The sequence below is a fragment of the Pocillopora verrucosa genome, chromosome 7 (genome assembly GCF_036669915.1).
Source record: "Pocillopora verrucosa isolate sample1 chromosome 7, ASM3666991v2, whole genome shotgun sequence".
NCBI classification, from domain to species: domain Eukaryota; kingdom Metazoa; phylum Cnidaria; class Anthozoa; order Scleractinia; family Pocilloporidae; genus Pocillopora; species Pocillopora verrucosa.
The window spans coordinates 5,515,356-5,534,502 of record NC_089318.1 but is presented as its reverse complement, the minus strand read 5'-3'; the positions used below and the strand labels follow the sequence as shown (position 1 = coordinate 5,534,502).

General features: G+C 36.7%; 3 protein-coding genes across 5 annotated transcripts; 2 read left to right on the top strand and 1 right to left on the bottom strand.

Moving 5' to 3' along the window:
• Positions 1–318: 318 nt before the first annotated feature.
• Positions 319–9,384, top strand: LOC131779672 (RNA polymerase II-associated factor 1 homolog). The gene is made up of 15 exons (XM_059096248.2): positions 319–478; positions 772–798; positions 935–1,030; positions 2,097–2,218; positions 2,867–2,933; positions 4,240–4,341; positions 4,423–4,471; positions 4,579–4,635; positions 5,073–5,141; positions 5,856–5,959; positions 6,133–6,249; positions 6,747–6,813; positions 6,939–7,000; positions 7,290–7,401; positions 8,091–9,384. The coding sequence occupies exons 1-15, from the start codon at positions 429–431 to the stop codon at positions 8,370–8,372; spliced, it is 1,383 nt and encodes a 460-aa protein (XP_058952231.1). The 5' UTR covers positions 319–428; the 3' UTR covers positions 8,373–9,384.
• LOC131779663 (CST complex subunit STN1) lies at positions 9,359–19,076 on the bottom strand. 3 transcript variants are annotated; one of them, XM_059096231.2, is made up of 7 exons: positions 18,839–19,076; positions 13,897–13,995; positions 13,209–13,361; positions 12,142–12,410; positions 10,645–10,764; positions 10,210–10,270; positions 9,359–9,893 (listed from the first exon to the last, which is right to left on the bottom strand). In XM_059096231.2, exons 1-7 carry the CDS (start codon positions 18,969–18,971, stop codon positions 9,730–9,732), a joined length of 999 nt encoding a protein of 332 aa, XP_058952214.2. In that variant the 5' UTR covers positions 18,972–19,076; the 3' UTR covers positions 9,359–9,729. The 3 variants fall into 3 exon arrangements, with proteins under 3 accessions (XP_058952214.2, XP_058952215.2, XP_058952216.2); XM_059096232.2 differs by lacking the exon at positions 18,839–19,076 and adding an exon at positions 14,503–15,061; XM_059096233.2 differs by lacking the exon at positions 18,839–19,076 and adding an exon at positions 14,526–15,061.
• On the top strand, positions 14,861–18,730 carry LOC131779662 (cyclic GMP-AMP synthase-like receptor 1). Its single transcript, XM_059096230.2, has one exon. The coding sequence runs from the start codon at positions 14,984–14,986 to the stop codon at positions 16,514–16,516; it is 1,533 nt and encodes a 510-aa protein (XP_058952213.2). The 5' UTR covers positions 14,861–14,983; the 3' UTR covers positions 16,517–18,730.
• Positions 19,077–19,147: the final 71 nt, after the last annotated feature.

Genomic DNA, 19,147 nt, shown 5'->3' with positions numbered 1-19,147 from the left:
AGGGGCGTAGCCAGAATTTTTCAAAGGAGGGCACATTGTGTCAGACAAAGGGTACTCATTAGTTTCGCCACCTGAATATTGTAAGTTGTTTGCTTCAAAAAAGCCTTAGAAAGAATCGATGTGCACAAGATTTTATTTCTCTTTATGATGTTTCCAATCTATTTCGGGGTTGGCCGGCAAGTAACGCAACAATAAATTTTCGGAATATCGGAGACGTGAACCACTTACCGGAGCAGTCTGTTATCAATTATCCTGTTTACGGCGCAGACACTGGGTCTAGCCTCATTACCAGTTCTACTCAACCCGCAGGTAGCCATCTTGGATTTAGTTTGGGAACGGTGCACATGTGTTACCTTGTAGTCATGTAGAGCCATAGCGAGTGTTTTAAGAGGTGTTTTCATCTTCTTTGGAATCTGTCCGTATTCAAGATGCCCCCAACAATCCAGGATGGACAAAAGAACAGAGATCAGGACAGAAGGTTAGACCAGCTGAGAGAAAAGTGACAGCGACGTAAAGTTTGTTGCAATGCTAGCGCTGTTGCTCGTTGTTTGTTTCTTCATGCAAAATAATATTCTGCGTTAACTGCTCTCAGGTTAACAATAGTTAGTAAGGTAGTTCTGAACTGATGTGTCAGACTAACCCGCCAGCCAGCAGATTTCGTGGTTACTTTCAGTATGAAGTGATGTAGGGATCGACAAAGGATGTTATTCTGTCTCACTTTGAAATTTGCTCAAGAAAATGGTGTAACCCTGTATGTTACGTCTTTTGCAGGCAAAGTTCATTGCGTCAAACAGTAAGGTAAGCTTTTTACTAGATTGTTAACTATTCTTCACTTAATTAGTTCATCTAAAATTGAAAAAAAATTTACCTTATTCCTTCAATTTCTCTGTCAAATTATCAACAATTGTTTTTCTCTGCGTGTTCTTATTTGCAGCAAGGCTGATTTTGTTTCCCGGGTTAAATATAACAACAATCTACCAGATATTCCTTTTGATGCCAAGTTCATTGCTTATCCTTTTGAATCAAACAGGTAATTTAGAATTAGTTATACATTTTACAAGAGCAAAATAGTAATTAAAAGAGAAAATTCAGTTTCATGTGCATACACAAGTTACATATTAACCCTTTAACTCCCATGAGTGACCAAGACAGAATTTCTCCTTACAATATCAATGCAATATCAACCAGATAAGTGATGAGAATAAAGAAAAATATCAATTTGGGGATAATTAGTTGATCCAATACTAAATTCTCCACACTGACATTATAAGAAATGTATGGTTGCCAGTAAGGAGAATTAGAAATTCAATCTGGGAGTTAAAGGGTTCAGTGAAAAATAAAAAGTGCCAATAAAGCTGATTTTAGTATAGTATGTTAGTGTAAAAGGAAAGGTTAGCTTATACATGTAACCCTATGCTATTCCAAACCAAAGCAGTAGTTCCAAAGGCACTCAATTGTTTGGCATTTACTATTTTTTTATCCAATTACTGTAAGCATGATGCATTGATCAATTTGAAGCTTTGACCTTCCTCCCCCCCCCCACCCCCACCCCCCACTTCAAGTAACCACTTGGGCTTTTAAACTTTTGAAGATTTGTTTGTTTAAATTCCCACCCCAGGGGCCAAAATTGTGTTCAGATACCTTACGCATGTTTTTCTGAATGTGACGTCAGCAACCATGACTTTCTACACATTGAACTTTTCTTCTGAACATTTCCTTGTAAAGTGAACTATGTACTGTAAAATACTTCAATATTAGAGATATAACGCTTGTATTCTGCTGGAAAGACTAAACCCCTTTGGTTCAAATTCGTCACCCCAGCCAGGCAAGGTTACTGGTAAATTTCCTAAGCCTGGGCACTACCAGAACTCTACCATTTATTTTTACATTTCTCAACCATGAGGTCACGTAAATCCCATGACCTAAACATCATTAATGCAATGGCATGCAATGAGTACAAACAAGATAAAACATATTAAAAAAAAGTAAACAAAATGTCAGTGTTTAGGCATGACATTTTTATTTTGCAAGTTTAGTCTTAATGTTTAATATTAATTTTACGCTTAATTAAACAGTGTACTTGGATTTATTGCCAGGTTTGTGGATTATAAACCAACAACATTGGAGAAAAACTACAGGCATGAAATGTTGACAGAGGTGGACCTAGGGGTCAATATTGATCTTATCAACCCAGACACCTATGCTATAGATCATAATGGTAAATTTTCAACAATTTTTATTTTCTGTTTAAAATAAATACATCCATTGCTAGAGAAAGATTATGTTATTCTGTATCATGTTTTAATGACTGTGAATATATGAAAATCAGATATGTGAACTGCAATTTGAGAAATGAAATTGAAAGCAATCTTTGCCATCATGAACACTTCTTAAGCAGTAATAAAAATAAGACCCCAAAAAATTCAGGCCTGTATGGGATTCAAACCCATGACCTCTGCGATACCAGTGCAGTGCTCCACCTACTAAGCTAACAATCCAACTGGGTGCTGGTCACCATGTTCATTTTTGCAAAGATCACTTTCAATATCATATGTTTTACTCCGCAGGTGCATTACCCTTAAAAAGTGAAGAAAAAAATAAACTTGTATTACTTATCATACTTAACCTTAAACTCTCAAGATCTGGTTGTAAATTCTCCTTTCCAGCAGCTACACATTTCCTTGTAATAAGCTGTGGGAATTTGCTGTTAGATCAAGAAAAACAATTTCTACCTGATAAGTTTGAGTATTCTTTTTACCTGTTTGCAGGATATTGTATGGATATTGTAGGGAGAAGTTACATGTTAATCGCTTCAGGGAGTCAGAGGGTTAATGATGTTATGATTTTAATTTTGGTTGAATTGCAGTTTCTCTTGATCCTGATGATGAGAAGTTATTAGAAGAAGAACCAGTGAACTTGCCAGATAAAAAACGGTATTTATGTCATGATTTCTGTCGATATAGCTTATTTTATTTACCATTTATATCTTCCTTTAGTGGTCATGGTTCAATACATAGGATGCTGGATCATTTGAGGATTTGTTAGGGTTTGAACTGTATCTGGGTCATCTGTGTTGTCTCCATTGTAAAAAGGAAAATAGTCTGCATAGTAGATGTATTTGAGTAGTCCTCATGTACTCTTCCCAGATGAGATCCCAGCCTATTCCAGGGTATCCCTTAGTATTTACATGCAGTTCCAGGGGTTTCCATAACTTTTTCCATAAGCTGCTGCCAACAGTGTAATAGGCACATTGTTACTGGAAAAGAGCAGTAGGGGGATACCCAAACAGAAGAGCCTGCTCTCAGGGTAAACAGATGGTAAGAAGAGGTCTTATTGTTGGCAGAAGACTACTGGTAACTGGCTTTTATTAAAACCAATTAGTTCATTACACTCATGGTTGAAGACAGGCACTGGGAGACTAAAAGTTTTTTGCCCAAGAACACAATACAGTGGTCCCATCTAGAAGTATCTGAAGGTTTTGCCCCATTGCTTGGGTGCCACCCCCCCACCCTTTACAAGTCCATCCCTACCTCAGTGAGTCCCCCTCCCCCCCCCTCTAAAGAATCAAGCTCATCAGTGCTTTTACCAGTTGGCCACTAAATCTTTTAATAGTTTTCCTTGCAACAGATTACATTCCTTTTGCATTGAAATAATAACTGAAGCAAAACCTCCTTCAGCCTTTCACTCCAAAGATCAAGATACCAATTCTCTTCACTTTACTCCATACTAACCATCCAACAACATCCTAAAATTTATTTCCTCTCTTCTCCTTGCATTTACTTGAAAATGTAACAACATTGTAGGGAGAAATTGACTTTTTGGTCACTTGTGGGAGGAAAGGGTTAAGTCCACCCAGAGAATCCTATCAAGAAAATAATTGCTAAGACATTTGACAAGTACATCAAAAAATTTTGTGATTTTAATGAAACTGATACTTAGTTTGCAAACTCATACCATCTTTCTGTTTCAAGGTAATTTGATATTATCAACTGAGTTAATAACATAAATCCATCACCATAAATATTCACAAGGCTAACATTTTGAGTGTTAGCCCTTTGTCAAAGCAAATGGCGAAGGGCTAACACATGAAACTTCAGCTTTGTAACTCCTTATGATGGCCAATTTACATTATCAACTCAGTTTACGAAAACCATATTACCCTGTTATATTCTCCCACTGAAGCAGCACCACAGTGTTTTTAGAAATTTACTCCGTTATCCATCTTTCTGTTGTTTACAGGACAGCCCATCATAACAAGAATGTGTCCTGGCTGAGAAGAACTGAATACATTTCAACTGAGTACAACAGAAGTCGTACCAGTAATGAAATGGTGGAGACAAAGTGAGTCATGTTCTTGTGGTATGTGTGACATTTGTCTATATTTTGTAAATTTATGTATTAAGTTTTTTTGCCTGTTTCCAGGGTTGGATTCAATGTGAAAAAGAAATTCCAAGGCACAGATATTTACAAGGTGACTTATAATTCACTGAATATAAACTTATCTTTTATAATTTAGTTTATGAGGAACAAAGAAGCAGCAGTAAGGCTCAAGTTTTTTCCTCTTTATTTTTCTTGTAGGACCGTGAAAGTCAGATTTCTGCCATTGAAAGCACATTTGATGCTGCTCAAAGACCAGTAAGTGACCATGAACATCTAAAGACATTTGAACAAAGGCCCCCATTTGGAATGAAAACGTACTTGAACAGTTATTGTTAGTGGAATTATGTTCCGAGAAACAAAGAAATTTTTTTTTACATGTGGGTTATTATGCAGGTAAACTGATGAAAAGTGCACCCTATTTAGTTAAGCATTTGGCAGCTTTTTCCAGGGCATATTCAGTCATGTGGTGCATTACTGTACAACCAGGTCTGCATTGACCAAAAAAACCTCATTTATAGAGTTTGATAATTACTCTTGACAATTGTTAAGCATAGCTTTAGTTCTTGTATGTTACAAATCCTTGTTCATATAGACTTGAAAAATCATTTTAGTGTTTTGAAGGTTCATCCTGTTTAAAGAAAGTGTTGAAGCCTCTGTGACCTGCTTTTCAAACTTTGTCTGAATTTTTTCAGATTCTACGCCATCCAACAAAGCCTGGTGTAACACCTCTGGAAGTTCTTCCAGTGTTTCCAGATTTCCAGGTAAATAAATAATTGTATAATAATATTGTTCTTCAGTGACTTTTCGCACTTAATGTGTCTTTTACTAACTTGTCATTTGTTAATTTACAAGAGGTCAGTAGATTAAGCATTTGATTTTAAGGGTTGCAACAGAATTAAACAAAACCATTATGTCCCACACTTTTTGGTCATTTGGCCACAAATGGTTAACATTTGATATCTCCTTGATAGTGATTACATCTATAAATATGCAATCACAGAAGTGTAGAGTGACTTCACCTGGTTTGCAAAGTGTTTAAGGGCCAGTCATTTTAACAGAGTTTAGCTGTTGTTTTGCAAAACAGTATTCTAATCCATCTTCAGTTTAACCCAACCTTTTATCTGAACATTTATTTTTATGAACTGTGTCAAGAGGGCCGAAAGCTGACAGTGGAAGGAAATTTATTTAATCAAATCAACCCTCTTTTGGAAAATCACAGAGGTCTACTGCTTGCATGAAATGGCAGTTTTGGTTAGATCTTATGTAAATAACCAAGCCTGTGATTAACTTTAAAAAAACTTATTAGACTAACATGGTCCCTGTCTAATAGGAAGGGAACTTTTGAACCCAGTCTACTTTACTTGACTCAACCAAAGGCTCAAAATTAATATTTTTCTCCACAAACTGCATCATACTTGTTATTATTAATAGTTATTATTAATCAACTTAAAAGTGTTTTCAATTTTTATTTCTAGATGTGGGCTCAGCCCTGTGCTCATGTTATATTTGATACTGACCCTACCCCAAGAGGCAGAGGAGGTCCAGCAGAGGATGAAGAAATGTCGCAGGCAATGATTAGGTAAAGGTCATTTAGCTCAATCAGGGATTCCTCTATCATGACAAGTTTGCAGTCAGTGCTGTACTACAGAAACCAGCACATTGCTATACCTGATACTAAATGCCTTCTTTTCTAAGCAGTGTTTACTAAATCACATTTTGAGTTCAACTGACTATTTTTTTTTCTTCCTGTAGAGGTATGGTGGATGCCAGTGGAGATCAATTTGTTGCATATTTCCTTCCCTCAAAAGAGACAATCAGGAAACGAAAAAGAGACCAAGAAGGTGAAACAGAATACATGGAGGAGGAAGAGTGAGTACTTTTACATTAAGTATCCATTTACTCTGTATCATACAACTTTAACCATTTTAACCCTTTAACTCCCAGATCAAATTTCTAATTCTCCTCATTGTCAACCATACAATTCTTGTAACATTAGTTCAGAGAATTTAGTATTGGATCAACTGATTATCCCCAAATTGATAGTTTTCTTTATTCTCATCACTTATCTGGTTAATATTGTACTGATATTGTAAGGAGAAATTCTGTCTTAGTCATTCATGGGAATTACAGGGTTAACTCCCAAGATCTGATTGTTAATTCTCCCCTTCAGCTGCTGCACACATCCTTAGTTACAAGAAACTGGGTCAGATTAAGAAACAGTTTCAACCTGATACATTTTTAGGTGCATTAAACATACAGGTGTTGAGAATTTTTTAACCCCTAGAGTCTTCATTTCCAAATCAGATTAATCAGATTGCATGGGAATATTTATTCTATTTTTGCAAACTCAATATTGTTTTTCTCAGATACGAGTACAAAATGGCACGTGAATACAATTGGAATGTAAAGAACAAGGCCACCAAGGGTTATGAGGTAAAGAGGAAAGGGTTTGAGTCACTTTTGAGATGTTTAATTGACATAATTGTTCTCCTGTTTTATGTTCTTCTTTCTGTAGCAGTTTCAGTGAGAATAACTTAATTTGTTCTTATTATTTCTAGGAAAACTACTTCTTCGTGTTCCGAGAAGGAGAAGGAGTTTTCTATGATGAACTGGTAACAAGGTAAGGTCTACGTTCTGATTTACCACCTTAACATCAGTATGCATACTCCTCGTACTGTTCCCTATACACTCCCTTAGGTGCTGAAGAGGAGAATTTGTTTCATTATCCTGAGCTTCTCAAGTTGGTGACCATTTCCTTTATTCTCATGACCTTAATGTGTGATTTGGAGGTGATGTTGTAAGGAGAAATTGGATGTTAATCACCCTTTGGGGTCAAGGGCTCTTTGATATTGAATATGAATTTTTTACTTTTCAGTACACAGTGATTCAGTGATTAAATTTCATTGCAGAGTTCACCTGAGCAAGAGACGTGTTCGTGGTGGTGCTGGTGGGGTGCAATCAGCAGTCTCTCAGCTGGTGGTGAAACACAGGGAATTGAATGAAAATGAAAAGAAGGCACAGGTGAGCGAGGAGCCATCAAAAAGAGCTCAGCCACAACCACCAGCTAGTCTGCCATCGTATCCCTGCTACTTTTCTTTAATTTTGCCATAATTGGTGATAAAAATAACATTCAATTATTAATCTGAAGTCCTTTAACTTGAAGAAATTAGTACAGCAGCCATTTTCCAGTTTTTAGTGAAATTGAATGCATAATTTCCTGTAACAGGTGAACCTGTGTGATTTGATTCTGAATTCAGAGTTAGTTTAAGGGTTTGTCCTAATTAAGCAGTATGGCTGGGACATCTTGACAGAATAGTTCACAGTCCAGCTTGTAATCTGACAAAACAACAGAGCATCCACAGTAACCTTACTGGTTGCTATTTCTTATTTGCCATCTACTTTCAGACTTATTGTCAGCCCTGGGTGGGGAGTAGTTATGTTGAAAATATATTTGAAGTCACTGATTGTGGGGAAAAGGTCAATGGTGGGCTTATGTGTTTCATAATTTTATGTTGTGAGGAGAGAGAAAATCTGTTAATCTGACTCACAATGTAAGAATTGAATAATCAATTGTATATGTATATTGATCAGGAAAATTTGACTGCTATCCTACTAGTCTTCATCAGGCACCAAGGTCAAAAGTTTACATGTCGCTATTTATAGCACCTTGGTTTGTGTTATTACTTATGATAATGGTTTTGGTTCTTCAGGAAATGCGTATGAATCAGCTGGACACAGCTGTGGCAGAAGAGGAAGAGGAAGAAGAAGAAGAGGGTGATGAGGACGATGAAGGTGAAGAAGCTGCTGAAATTGAAGAAGAGGATGGAAACCTAGAAAATGATAATGATGACGAGGATGAAGATTTAAAAGAGGATGATAATGAAGCAGAACAAGAGAGCAATGATGAAAAAGATGAGAAAGACAGCAGTGAAGAAGATGGGTCAAGTCCAGAAGAGTCCAACAGTGAAGAGGATGAAGATGATGTTGAGTGATGAAGTTCAACACTTCTTTTGAAACATGTCTCGTAAAAACTGCAGAAATTTTGATGAACTGGTAACCATACACTTGTAGTTTTCCTAACTTATTTCTTAGTGCCAGTATCTGGTCAGAAAAGGGTAGCAGTGCAATGCATTCTGAACAACTAGCATTCAATGTGGGTGTTGCTGCTTCTGATAACTGACTCTTTCCATCCAGGCAATGGCATTTTCTCTATTTAGCTGTAGTTGCGAATGATGCCAAACAGACACATAGCAAATAGATTTCATGTTGCCGCACAGGGAGTGTATCCCTGATATTCTTACCAAAATTTGACGTCTTCTGTAATTTATTTCTGTACAGATCCAAGGCAACATGAAATCTATCTGTTTATATCATAAAAAATGCAAAATGTTGTTAATGAAGATGTCATCTATGCATCAGTCCTCCAATAGATCACAAGTAAACACCAATCAGAATGTGTGTGCAATTCAGCCTTGACCCTTTAACTCCCAGAAGTGATTAACATCTAACTTCTCCCAATAATATCAGTATATTATCAAGCAAACAGGTAATGAGAATACTCAAACTTATTAGGTTAAAGTTGTTATCTTGATCTAACACCAAATTCTCCCAGCTACTTTACAAAGAAAATGTTTAGCAGCTAGAGGGGAGAATTAGCAATCAGATCATAGGAGTTAAACAGTTAAAAGATTGTTTGCTTATTGGTTTACTATGGATATTTCTCACTAGAGTCTTCATAAACTATTCTAAGTTGGTTTATTTTTAATATCAAACAGATATTTTCATGACGGTGATTACTTTTAATTTCATTTTGGCTCCCAGAGCTTCTTTCAAGCATAGCAAGTCACAAGCACAGCCCAAATAAATTGGAGAGTTATTGTAATTTGCAGTTTCATGGTTTTCTCAGTATTGTACATTCATAACAAAAACTCAACCAAACATACAAAAAAACCTGTCCTTCTGTATGTATCCTTGACAGTTATAAATAAACAGGACCTTATCATGTATTCTTTGTTCTCTCTAACTTTGTTTGCAGGGCAATTAGTCTCTGTTGTTTACAAACTCAACAACTAAGTTGTTTGAATACCATCTATTCACTGGCATGGCTTAAAATCATTGTGCTTAAAAAAACTGGATCAATATCAGTATCTGGGCAACTACTCACCTACCCCTCCCCTAACTAAACAACAATCAATTGACAACAAGTTAAGGTTAATGTTGGGTTAGGGGAGGGGTAGGTGGGCAGTTGCCCAGACACTGATATTGATCCAAAAAACTGTTTAGACCAGCATATTTCTTTTAATTGGTATCAATGAAACAGCTAAGTATTGGATGAACTTTCTATGACTGTTACACTAAGCAGTATTCATTCTCACTCTGTTTGTAAACATCACTGTTCTGTAGAAGTTTGTCAAGTGATTCCTCAACCTGTTTCATTGTTACATGTTGAAACTTGTTTGAGGAATGAAGGACATCTATAATGGCCCATTTAGAGATTGAGAAACCTGATGGTCCTAAAAGACAAAGGAGCAAACTTCATTTCAATGGGTATCATGGTCATAACTGTTGCTGTGACTTCTTAAGTGGTAAGTACTCCAGCCAAAACTGCTGACTGACCAACTGACTGAATCACTGAGGGACTAACTGAATGACTCATTGACTGACTGATTCACTGACACTCAGGTCATAAACTGGCTAGCTAAATGATGAAATTACTGGGTCAGAAGCAGTTGTTGATTGAATGATGTAGTGACCCACTTACCATCAGGCCAGCTAGGCAGGTATTATGAATAGGAAGGGATTGGGTAAATTCTCTATCTTGAAGTTTACCTGCAATTTTGCTCATTGCCTTTAAAATTGCTGATCCAAGATTGTGTTCATGACTTATAACCTACAAAAAATGATTATGAACATGAGGTACAATAAAGACCAAAAACTACAAAGTCACTGAAAACTCTGGCAGCCAGAATATTCTTTGATTTTCAAGCTCCCTTATACACAACAGAGGTGCATATCAAGTATGGACAGGTAACAGCCAGAATATTATCTGATTTTCAAGCTCCCTTGTATAATACAGAGGTGCATATCAAGTATGGACAGGTAACAGCCAGAATATTCTCTGATTTTCAAGCTCCCTTGTACACAATGGAGGGGCATATTAAGTATGGACAGATAACAGCCAGAATATTCTCTGATTTTCAAGCTCCCTTGTGTACAATGGAGGTGCATATCAAGTATGAACATGTAACAGAAAGAGTTTTATACCTGGTAAAGATCTCTTCTTGAGTCTTTAAGATACACCAAGCCATCTTTCTCAAGATCTTTGATTATATGTCTAATAACTTTCTTTGCTTCATGAGAATCATTCCATATTTTGGCTTCCTCCTGAAAGAGAATGAAAAGAGAGAAAAAACATTTCAGCTAAGAAAAGATTGTGAGACATTCACTATTGTGTCAGGAAGTGGAGTTCAGAAATCCATTATTAACTGGAATTTGGGGTCCCACAGTTTAACGTAACAGCCAGCTTTTGTACCTTAAGCAAAGTAAAAGTGGGACTCTCAAAATGTTTTGAAGGCGTCAGACTCTGCAAAAGTAGGGGATTGGGAAAAGTTCACTAAGGGCTAAAAGGTGATTATTTTGACCAGTGTAACTGTTGACATGTGATCAAGTAGGACTTGAGTTTTATACTTAGTTTTATTTAGCAGGACTCTGGCAATCACCAGCTTGTTTTAAAACCCCTGTTTAGGTCAAATTATTATTTTTTTGAATTTAAAACCTTGGCCATTAATTTGAACACTGTGTACAAATCAAATACAGTTAGCTCTCTTGAAAAGCCATCCTCAGAAATTGGAAAAAGTGGCCATCAGTATAACTGTCAGCTCTCAAGAATTATTCCTACAAGAGGACACTAAAGAAAAAATAGGGTGGATGTCCACTTATGGAGAGTCACATGTCAGTCTCTCTTTAACTCCATGAACCCTAACATCAGTATACAAATTCTCCATACTGTTTTCTATTCATTTCCCTAGGTGATGCCAAGGAGTATTTTTACAACAATCAAGAGCTTCTTAGTGGGTGATCATTTCCTTTATTCTCATGACCTTAATGTTTGTGCTAGGCATTGTATTGTAAGGAGAAATTAGATGTTAGTCACTCTTAGGGGTTAAAGGATTAATATCAAAAGAACAGACAGCTTGCTTTCTTGCAGAAAAATGGAGATTTGACAAAACCAATCTTCGTTGTTCTGTTGTTCTTAAAAGGTCAGATTTTTGTTGATTGAGGGTGTCCTTTAGCAGAGAGTTGACTGTACTCAATAAACCAAGGAAATTTTCTTAATGGAGTCATGCCATTATGAGCCAATGAAGAAGTTCAAAGTGTACAAGCCACTATGAGCCAATGAGTGCAAATAAAAGAGGTATTGTGGTAAAAATGCTAAGTGCACCATGTTCCCATTTGATTGGTTGATAGACGGGTACAAGTTTCCTCAACCAATTACAAGGAAAAAAACTAAAGTGAAATCAATGCTATCTAAAATAATTAAGGATCATGTAATTGTTGCCTAACATCAGTAGGCATATTCTCCATACTGTTCTCTATACATTTCCCAAGGTGCTGACAAGGAGAATTTGTTTAATGGTCCAGAGCTACTTTAGTTGGTGATCATTTCCTTCAGTCTCGATACTCATGGTCTTAAGTCAGTGGAGATACTGTAGGGAGAAATTAGATTCTGGTCACCCTTAGGAGTCAAAGGGTTAAACTTACCTCACTGGTACATTTTTGCTTTGCTGCCTCCCTTGCCAGTTGTTGTATATCAGGCTCAAAGCATAAGGTCTGAAACTGGAATGTTACAATCTTATTTTCCTTAATGTGTGTCAAAATAGCTTTTTTCAGTTCTGTTTCCTTTGATACAGAGCTGTTTTCTGTTTGAAAATCTTTGAGTGAAGGAGTGAATGGTTCTTTGTAAACTGTGTTGCCAAGATTGACTGCTTCTAGCCAGAAGAGGACTTCAGCATTAGGGTCTTTCTCTGGATCTGATCACAGTTAAGTGTTGTCATTTATATATTAACTGTTCCAAAATGGTTTCCACAAGTGCAAACTTGGTTTTGTCACAAAAGTGAAGATTAGAGATTGAAATATGCAATTCATGGGGTGCCAAACTGTCAGATTTTCCTGTCACCATTTATCTGGTAAGTAAATTGTTCTTTGATTTCCCTCCCACAATAGCATCTGATCTATTCTAGGACTAGTGGAAAACATTAACAGGTTGTTGCTATTAACTGCATGAAGCTTTTTGACAAGACAGTTATTCAAGAACCTTATTTAATGTAATGACCCTTGATAAGATTTATTTGAAAGAGTATTTTTTAGTTCGTCAATAGTTTGAAAGAGCTTACAAACCCAGGATAAAAATTAAGTGTAACTTGAACATAATACCCCTCCACTTGATATGGTGGGAGAGGAAAAGTACATATTTAACTCATGAATCAGGGGATGTCAATAAATTTTTGATAAAGCTATCTAGCAGTTTGCTGGTCATAAAAAAAATCTTTGGTAACCTTGCAATGGACTCTCATACAGGGTGGAGTTGTAATACTCCTGATCACTTTATGCCACTTGGAAACCAAGATAAGCTCCGACTGGGTGGGCCAATATGCTGGAGTACAGACTTTACTGTTACCTTATTTGACCATCAGCAGCAACTAATAATTAGTCCTTGAAACTCCTTGAATATATGTTTTCTTACTGCATGCACCTAATTTAATTGTCTCTCATACCACATTTATGATGCAAAACAACAGTATAGTTTAATCGATAAAATGTTTGGATACAGATCAGATCAATAGTGAGTTGCCTCTGCTCTCTGAAAACAGAAATCTTTCCTTGCACTGTCACCAGCTGACCAAGGTCATAGGATTCTTGTCCTGTGTTAAGATCTTGGGAATGCCACTTACAACAGGAAATTGTGCCACTCCCATCATCAACTACATAGTTTGTCATGAAAAATGAATAAAAGGTTATTGTCTACAACCTCATTTTGCTATGATGAATGATGGGGAAGGAATCATGATTCCAGCAAGGACCAAGAGAAAGGAGCAAGTCTTTGAATAGTTATGCTACATCAAATATTACATCTCTTTTGACCCCAGGAGTGGACAAAAGAGGGTATGCTGATTTTGTGTCATAAAACCAAACCCAAAGTAATCAGAACTGTAAGTCAAAGGAAAAGAAAATACCACAAAAGACTAAAAAGAACATAATAAAAGGTAAAAACAAGTAAGCTGCTTAGAACTTGGGAAAAAATGAGTGACCAGAAAAAAGAGTGGTTGTGATTGGCTTACTTTTGAATCTAATTGGTTAAGAGGATGGTGTGAATTTTTTGACCAATCACAGGGCAAAATGAAGGGAAAAAATTTAATTTGGAATACCTTTTGATACTCACTTGAAATTTTTTATCAATGCATTCAAAAAAAATGTTCAGGGTAATTTTTAGTTTGATAACCATCAAAATTGACCTACCTCCATAGGTTGTTAGCTTTTCCCTTGAATCTATGCTTACTATGTATCCACTGACTTCCACCCTTACCACTGGATAATTGTTTGAATACCTGTACATACCTGAATAAAACAATATTGCTTTTATTGATACAGGAATGAAACACATACTTGAGGTTTCCTTTTTTTTAAACAAAAAAAGGTAAAATACAAAGTTCAAACAAGAACTTCTGTTAAGCATAATTTGTTTCAGTTAAGTAAATTTAATGCTCAGCATTGCAGTGAATAGAATTAAAATGGCACATTTGTTCTTCCAGCCTAGCTCTGCCAGGAGTTCAAACTGTGGAACAACCTTGACTCAGATGCTGAACATAACACATTAGCGACATCAGGAAAACTTACTCATCCTAAAACGTATTAGTAACATCTGAGGAATGGTTCCATGGGGGTGGGGGTGGGTGGATACTCCCATGACATATTTTGATCTCTTCTTTTTCTCTACTATTCAAATTTTTTACTTTAGCTGAAGGGATAAATCATGGTTCTTCTGAAAATCATACATAATTCACAACCATAATAAGCTTGCACCAATTTTCTGACCAACATTGCTTTGAAAATTAAAAACCATACCCTTTGAACCAGCACAAACTCACATAGCTGACAGAGGAGTGGTTCACTTCACATGATCCCTCATAAGGGGAGGTCCTCCCACTCAAAGGTTTGGTACTATGCTGCACCAGACATGTAAGCTAAAATTCAGCAAGACCAATTTGAGAGCAAGAGGAAGAGTCACTGAAAGTTGGTCAACGTGAAAATTAACAAGTCAATTTTATTATGAGTCTTTCATATCAAATAATTGGAAACACACATTAGTTCATTTCTTGGAAAAATTATACCGTAGTGTGAGCGCTATATAGTGCATCATGGTCAGCGCTATCGCTTCAATCTTCTCAACATACCCGAACCAGTCCCCCTCGGAACGCGTTACTTAAAGATGGCGGGGTTATACGAGATTGTTGATTAATGAATTGGAAACGTAAAAGGGAGACTTCAAACCCATTGTCGAGAAAGCCCGATTCAACCAGTGTTTAGGAATTATTTTCGTTATCTTATGGAGTGGGAATTCGAAGTAAATGATTTGATTTGGTTTAGCGAATCAAGTGAAAATCCCTTCCGGTTTTTGGTAAAGTTTTCCGAAGGATTAGACGATCCATACAGGAGGAGAAAGCATGCCATTTCATACGTTGACGCCAATAAAGCTCTCGAGAAGTATATTACCGACTTTGGATTTAGTAGTCGAGAGGAAATTGAGGCTATTAGTGAAGAACAAAGCCGAAGTGTTTTAATAAAAACGGAAAATCTGCACGGGGCTGCAAGTAGAGCACTGAAAGTTACAGACTTTGTTTCTGGTCTTGATCTCGGAGAACTACAAGAAAGACTTGTAGAGACATTTCTTGTTTGTTTGGATCAAAACTGGAATTACGTCATAAGCCAGTTTCAATACATAGCAACATTCGAAGCTTTACTTAAAGTAGTTTTGCGGGATAGCCCTAGCATGTCTTGGTTGAAATGGCAGTTTGACTTGACTGGCAGCTCGGTTGAAATAGCACAAGTCCCGGAAGTAAGCTATGAGGATAACATCAGTGTGGTACATGTCAATCCTGAGTATGATATCATGATGAGTGTATCGCATACAGCTTTGGGACTTGAAGATCAAGACCAGTGCATTGCCGAAACGAAATACCCAGGATATTATTTTGTGGTTCCTTCATTCTCAGATGACAGTGAGGAAGATTTGTTAAAGCTAACGACATTTAGAAATTCCAAGTGCTACCTGTCTGCTGCAAAGTTCAGAAGCGAGATTTATCAAATAATTTATGACCTCAAGATGTTTTCGGATGTGGTTGACAATAAAACACCAGGAAATGAAGATTCTGAAATGAAAGTAGCACCTCATGGGCCAGCTGTTCAAATTGATGAGACATTTGAGGATGGAGGTCTGTCATTATCATTTGACTTGGTTCCTGCAATTAAGTTTACCAGCTGGCCAAAATGCTGCCAGGAATGGTTGGAAAGAAAAAGAGCTTGGCCTCCACAGGATCTGGTGCAAGAAATTGTCCAAGGAGGCTTTTATCTTGTGCCAAAGGCATCTCTAGGAGGCAATGAAGAACTTGAGTGGCGCATCTCTTTCTCCACAGCTGAAGGAAAACTGATGAGAGCCAAGGGTCTTGGAAACAGAAACTACTGTTACCGCATGTTCAAAATGGCCATCAAAGAAAATATTACCTCAACTTGTAAGCTTGTTACAACTTATCACTTGAAGACTCTCCTTCTCTGGGCTAGTGAAAGGTACCCACCAGACAGATGGTCAGATGAGAATGTTGCATTGTGCTTTCTGGGTTTGGTGGATGATTTGTTACATTCTTTGCTGACTTGCTCATGTCCTCACTATTTCATCCCAGAACTGAACCTGTTTGCAAATTGCAGTACAGACCACTTGCATTCAATTGCAAGCAAAGTGTCTGCCATTCGTAAATTTCCCTTAAGATACCTCCAGAGACCAGGAGAAGATGCAAGAGCAGGTTATGATAACTTCATATCAGCAATGAAAGAATGGGAAGAAATGGACTTTCAACAAATATAAACCTTGCACCCATTTTTCCATATATTTTTAAAAGATGTACAAAATATCCAAATTCCATAGTCTACCCATAACCCTTTAACTCCCAGAAGTGATTAACATAAAACTTCTCCCTACAATATCCATACATTTTTCAGCAAACAGGTAATGAGAATATTCAAACTTGTCAGGTAGAAGCTGCTATCTTGATTTAGCATCAAGTTCTCATAACTAATTTACAAGGAAATGTGTAGCAGCTACAGGGGAGAATTAACATTCAGATCCTGGGAGTTACAGGGTTGAAAATTGCAGAAAATTGACAAAAGGATATTAAACCAGAGACGTCATTTTAATTTAGTATTAGGAGTAAGGGGTGTCCAATTGGGTTTGTGGCTATACATATAATTAAACAGAATCTAGCAACCAATACCACTAGGTGGGTGCATGTTTTGTTCATCACAGGTATGATTACCGACTGAGTTGGAAAACACAATGAAATTTCCAAGAAAAACAAACAAATGGAAAACTTGTACAAATTATGTTAAACTTTAAACAAAACTGTCGATGAAGTTATTGAATATCTTTTGCAGAGAGATTTTCTAATATACTTAAATGGGAAATGGTCAATTGTTGTCTGGGTTACTGTAATCAATTCATTGATTGATAAATTAATATGAAAGTACTCAGAATAATGCCTAAGGTTAAGAGTGATTGGTTGATTGTCTTTCTGGTGAATCAGGATTTCACTTTTTCTTTATTCATGCCCAAGTGAACAAATTTTTTATTTAATTGATACCTGTAAATGAAGAGCTGATTTAAACCTGATTCATGAGCAATTTTGTTTGGCATGATGAATTTCTGACTACTTTATTCACATGGATTGATAAAAGTTATAAAACAGACCACAAATGGTTCTTGAAAAAATCAGATAAGACGTTACATCATCTTATGTTGTTTATTAAGACTGGTCAAGAGTAGGAAAAGTAAACAATTAATTCGTGAATTTGTTTTTTTTATTGTAATGTGAAATGTAATCATCTCAAATTTTGTGTGAAAGTTGAAGAATTTTGGATATTATAGTGATGCCTGAAGAGGCCAAATATTTTTACATAAATGTGTTTTACACAGGGGTATGGGAGACCCTCTGAGTAGTACTGCCAGATGGGATGCTAGCTCCTCGCAGGGTACCATCCAACATTTTGTCTGGTTTTGCTGAATGTTTACCAATTCCCAGTCTCATTCCCAAGTAGAGAGATGCACTCGGAGAGTGAAGTGTCCTCTCAAAGAACACAATACAATGTCTCCATCAGGGCTTGAGCTCAAACCCCATTCCCTGGATAATTTGGTTTTATTAACTGAATTGATGATGATGTAAATTGGACACAGTAAAGGGTTTCTAAGGCTTAACTTCTTTGGCCAATTCACATTATCAACCCAATTGATAAAACCACAGTATTTTGTTATACCTCCCTCGGATGCAGCACCGCAGTTTCTTTAGAAAGTTAATACCTATATTCTCTTTCCCTGGGCCAGGTTGTTGAGAGCTGGGTTAAGATAATCAAGGGTTAGTGTGAAATTTGATTTCAGATCTGAAAGCTTTAAAAGAAATTCAGTTTAAGGCCATTTGTGTACAATTTGTTAATTGAATGTTCTAAAATGAAAAGAATTGGGAACATTATCCCCAAACAGCATTTGAACAGAGAAATATAGAAGCTTGGATTAAAATTAAACCCTGGGTTAGCCCTAACTAGCTTTCAAACAACTGGGACCGGAGTCTGGCATGCGAAAGGTTAAACCAATATGTCTCTATCCCTCTTGGCAGAAGTTGGGGGGTTGATGAGGAAGATTATTAATGATATACCTGAAAGGGGTAAATCTCATATAATCTATTAGCTACATAGGTATGTGCTGCTTTAAACAGTATGATGTTTGGGTTGTTTTGGTCTGAAGGTTGATATGGATTTGAATTCCATGGTCTTCAATATGCTAAGGTTTTTGAGGGAACCTCAAGACAGATTTTCTCCTTACAGTATCAATACAAAATCAAGCTGAAAAGTGATGAGAATAAAAAAAAATATCAATTAGAGGATCCTCAGTTGATATAATACCAAATTCTCTAAACTAACATCATATGAAATGTATGGTAGACAGTAAGGAGAATTACTATACTAGTGAGACATTGAGAATGAAAGGGTTCACAGCACCACACAAAGCATCATGCAATTTCAAAACAAATAAAACTTTTGGAATCTCAGAATCTTAGTGACTGAAATTCATTTTCTGGATCAGGTAAAGAGAAAATGCAATCCACATTCATCATTGAATGTCCCTGTTCAGTGAGCTTACCTTTATAATCAGTGTATTCCTTCAAACTCTGCACCTCCTTTACAAACAATTTTATGTGAGTCCAAAATAAAGGATTCAGACCCCAAAAACGAACAGGTAGGGAACTGCTGTCGTTCTCTGGTTTATCACTCATGTAAGTAATCGTTTCGTTCCACGGAGATGATATGTATTCTAAACTTTTAACGGTGAAACATGAATAAGGTTATGTTTATTATAACAGTTACACATTTCCCGCGCAAGCGAGGCTGGGAGTCTGGGAATTAATTTTCGTGTAACGCCTGGTCAATTTCAACAATTTCCCCTTTAGTG

What these genes read in the sequence shown, in the direction of transcription:
- LOC131779662 (XM_059096230.2), top strand. Translation starts at nt 14,984, where the DNA reads ATGGAGTGGGAATTCGAAGTAAATGATTTGATTTGGTTTAGCGAATCA.
- LOC131779672 (XM_059096248.2), top strand. Translation starts at nt 429, where the DNA reads ATGCCCCCAACAATCCAGGATGGACAAAAGAACAGAGATCAGGACAGA. An exon ending in AAGGCACAGATATTTACAAG is followed by an intron (nt 4,472 to 4,578) that starts GTGACTTATAAT and finishes TTTTTCTTGTAG; the next exon opens with GACCGTGAAAGTCAGATTTC. An exon ending in ATGTCGCAGGCAATGATTAG is followed by an intron (nt 5,960 to 6,132) that starts GTAAAGGTCATT and finishes TTCTTCCTGTAG; the next exon opens with AGGTATGGTGGATGCCAGTG.
- LOC131779663 (XM_059096231.2), bottom strand. Translation starts at nt 18,971, where the DNA reads ATGAGTGATAAACCAGAGAACGACAGCAGTTCCCTACCTGTTCGTTTT. An exon ending in ACTCACTATTGATCTGATCT is followed by an intron (nt 12,411 to 13,208) that starts GTATCCAAACAT and finishes AACTGTGATCAG; the next exon opens with ATCCAGAGAAAGACCCTAAT. An exon ending in GGCAATGAGCAAAATTGCAG is followed by an intron (nt 9,894 to 10,209) that starts GTAAACTTCAAG and finishes TTTGTCTTTTAG; the next exon opens with GACCATCAGGTTTCTCAATC.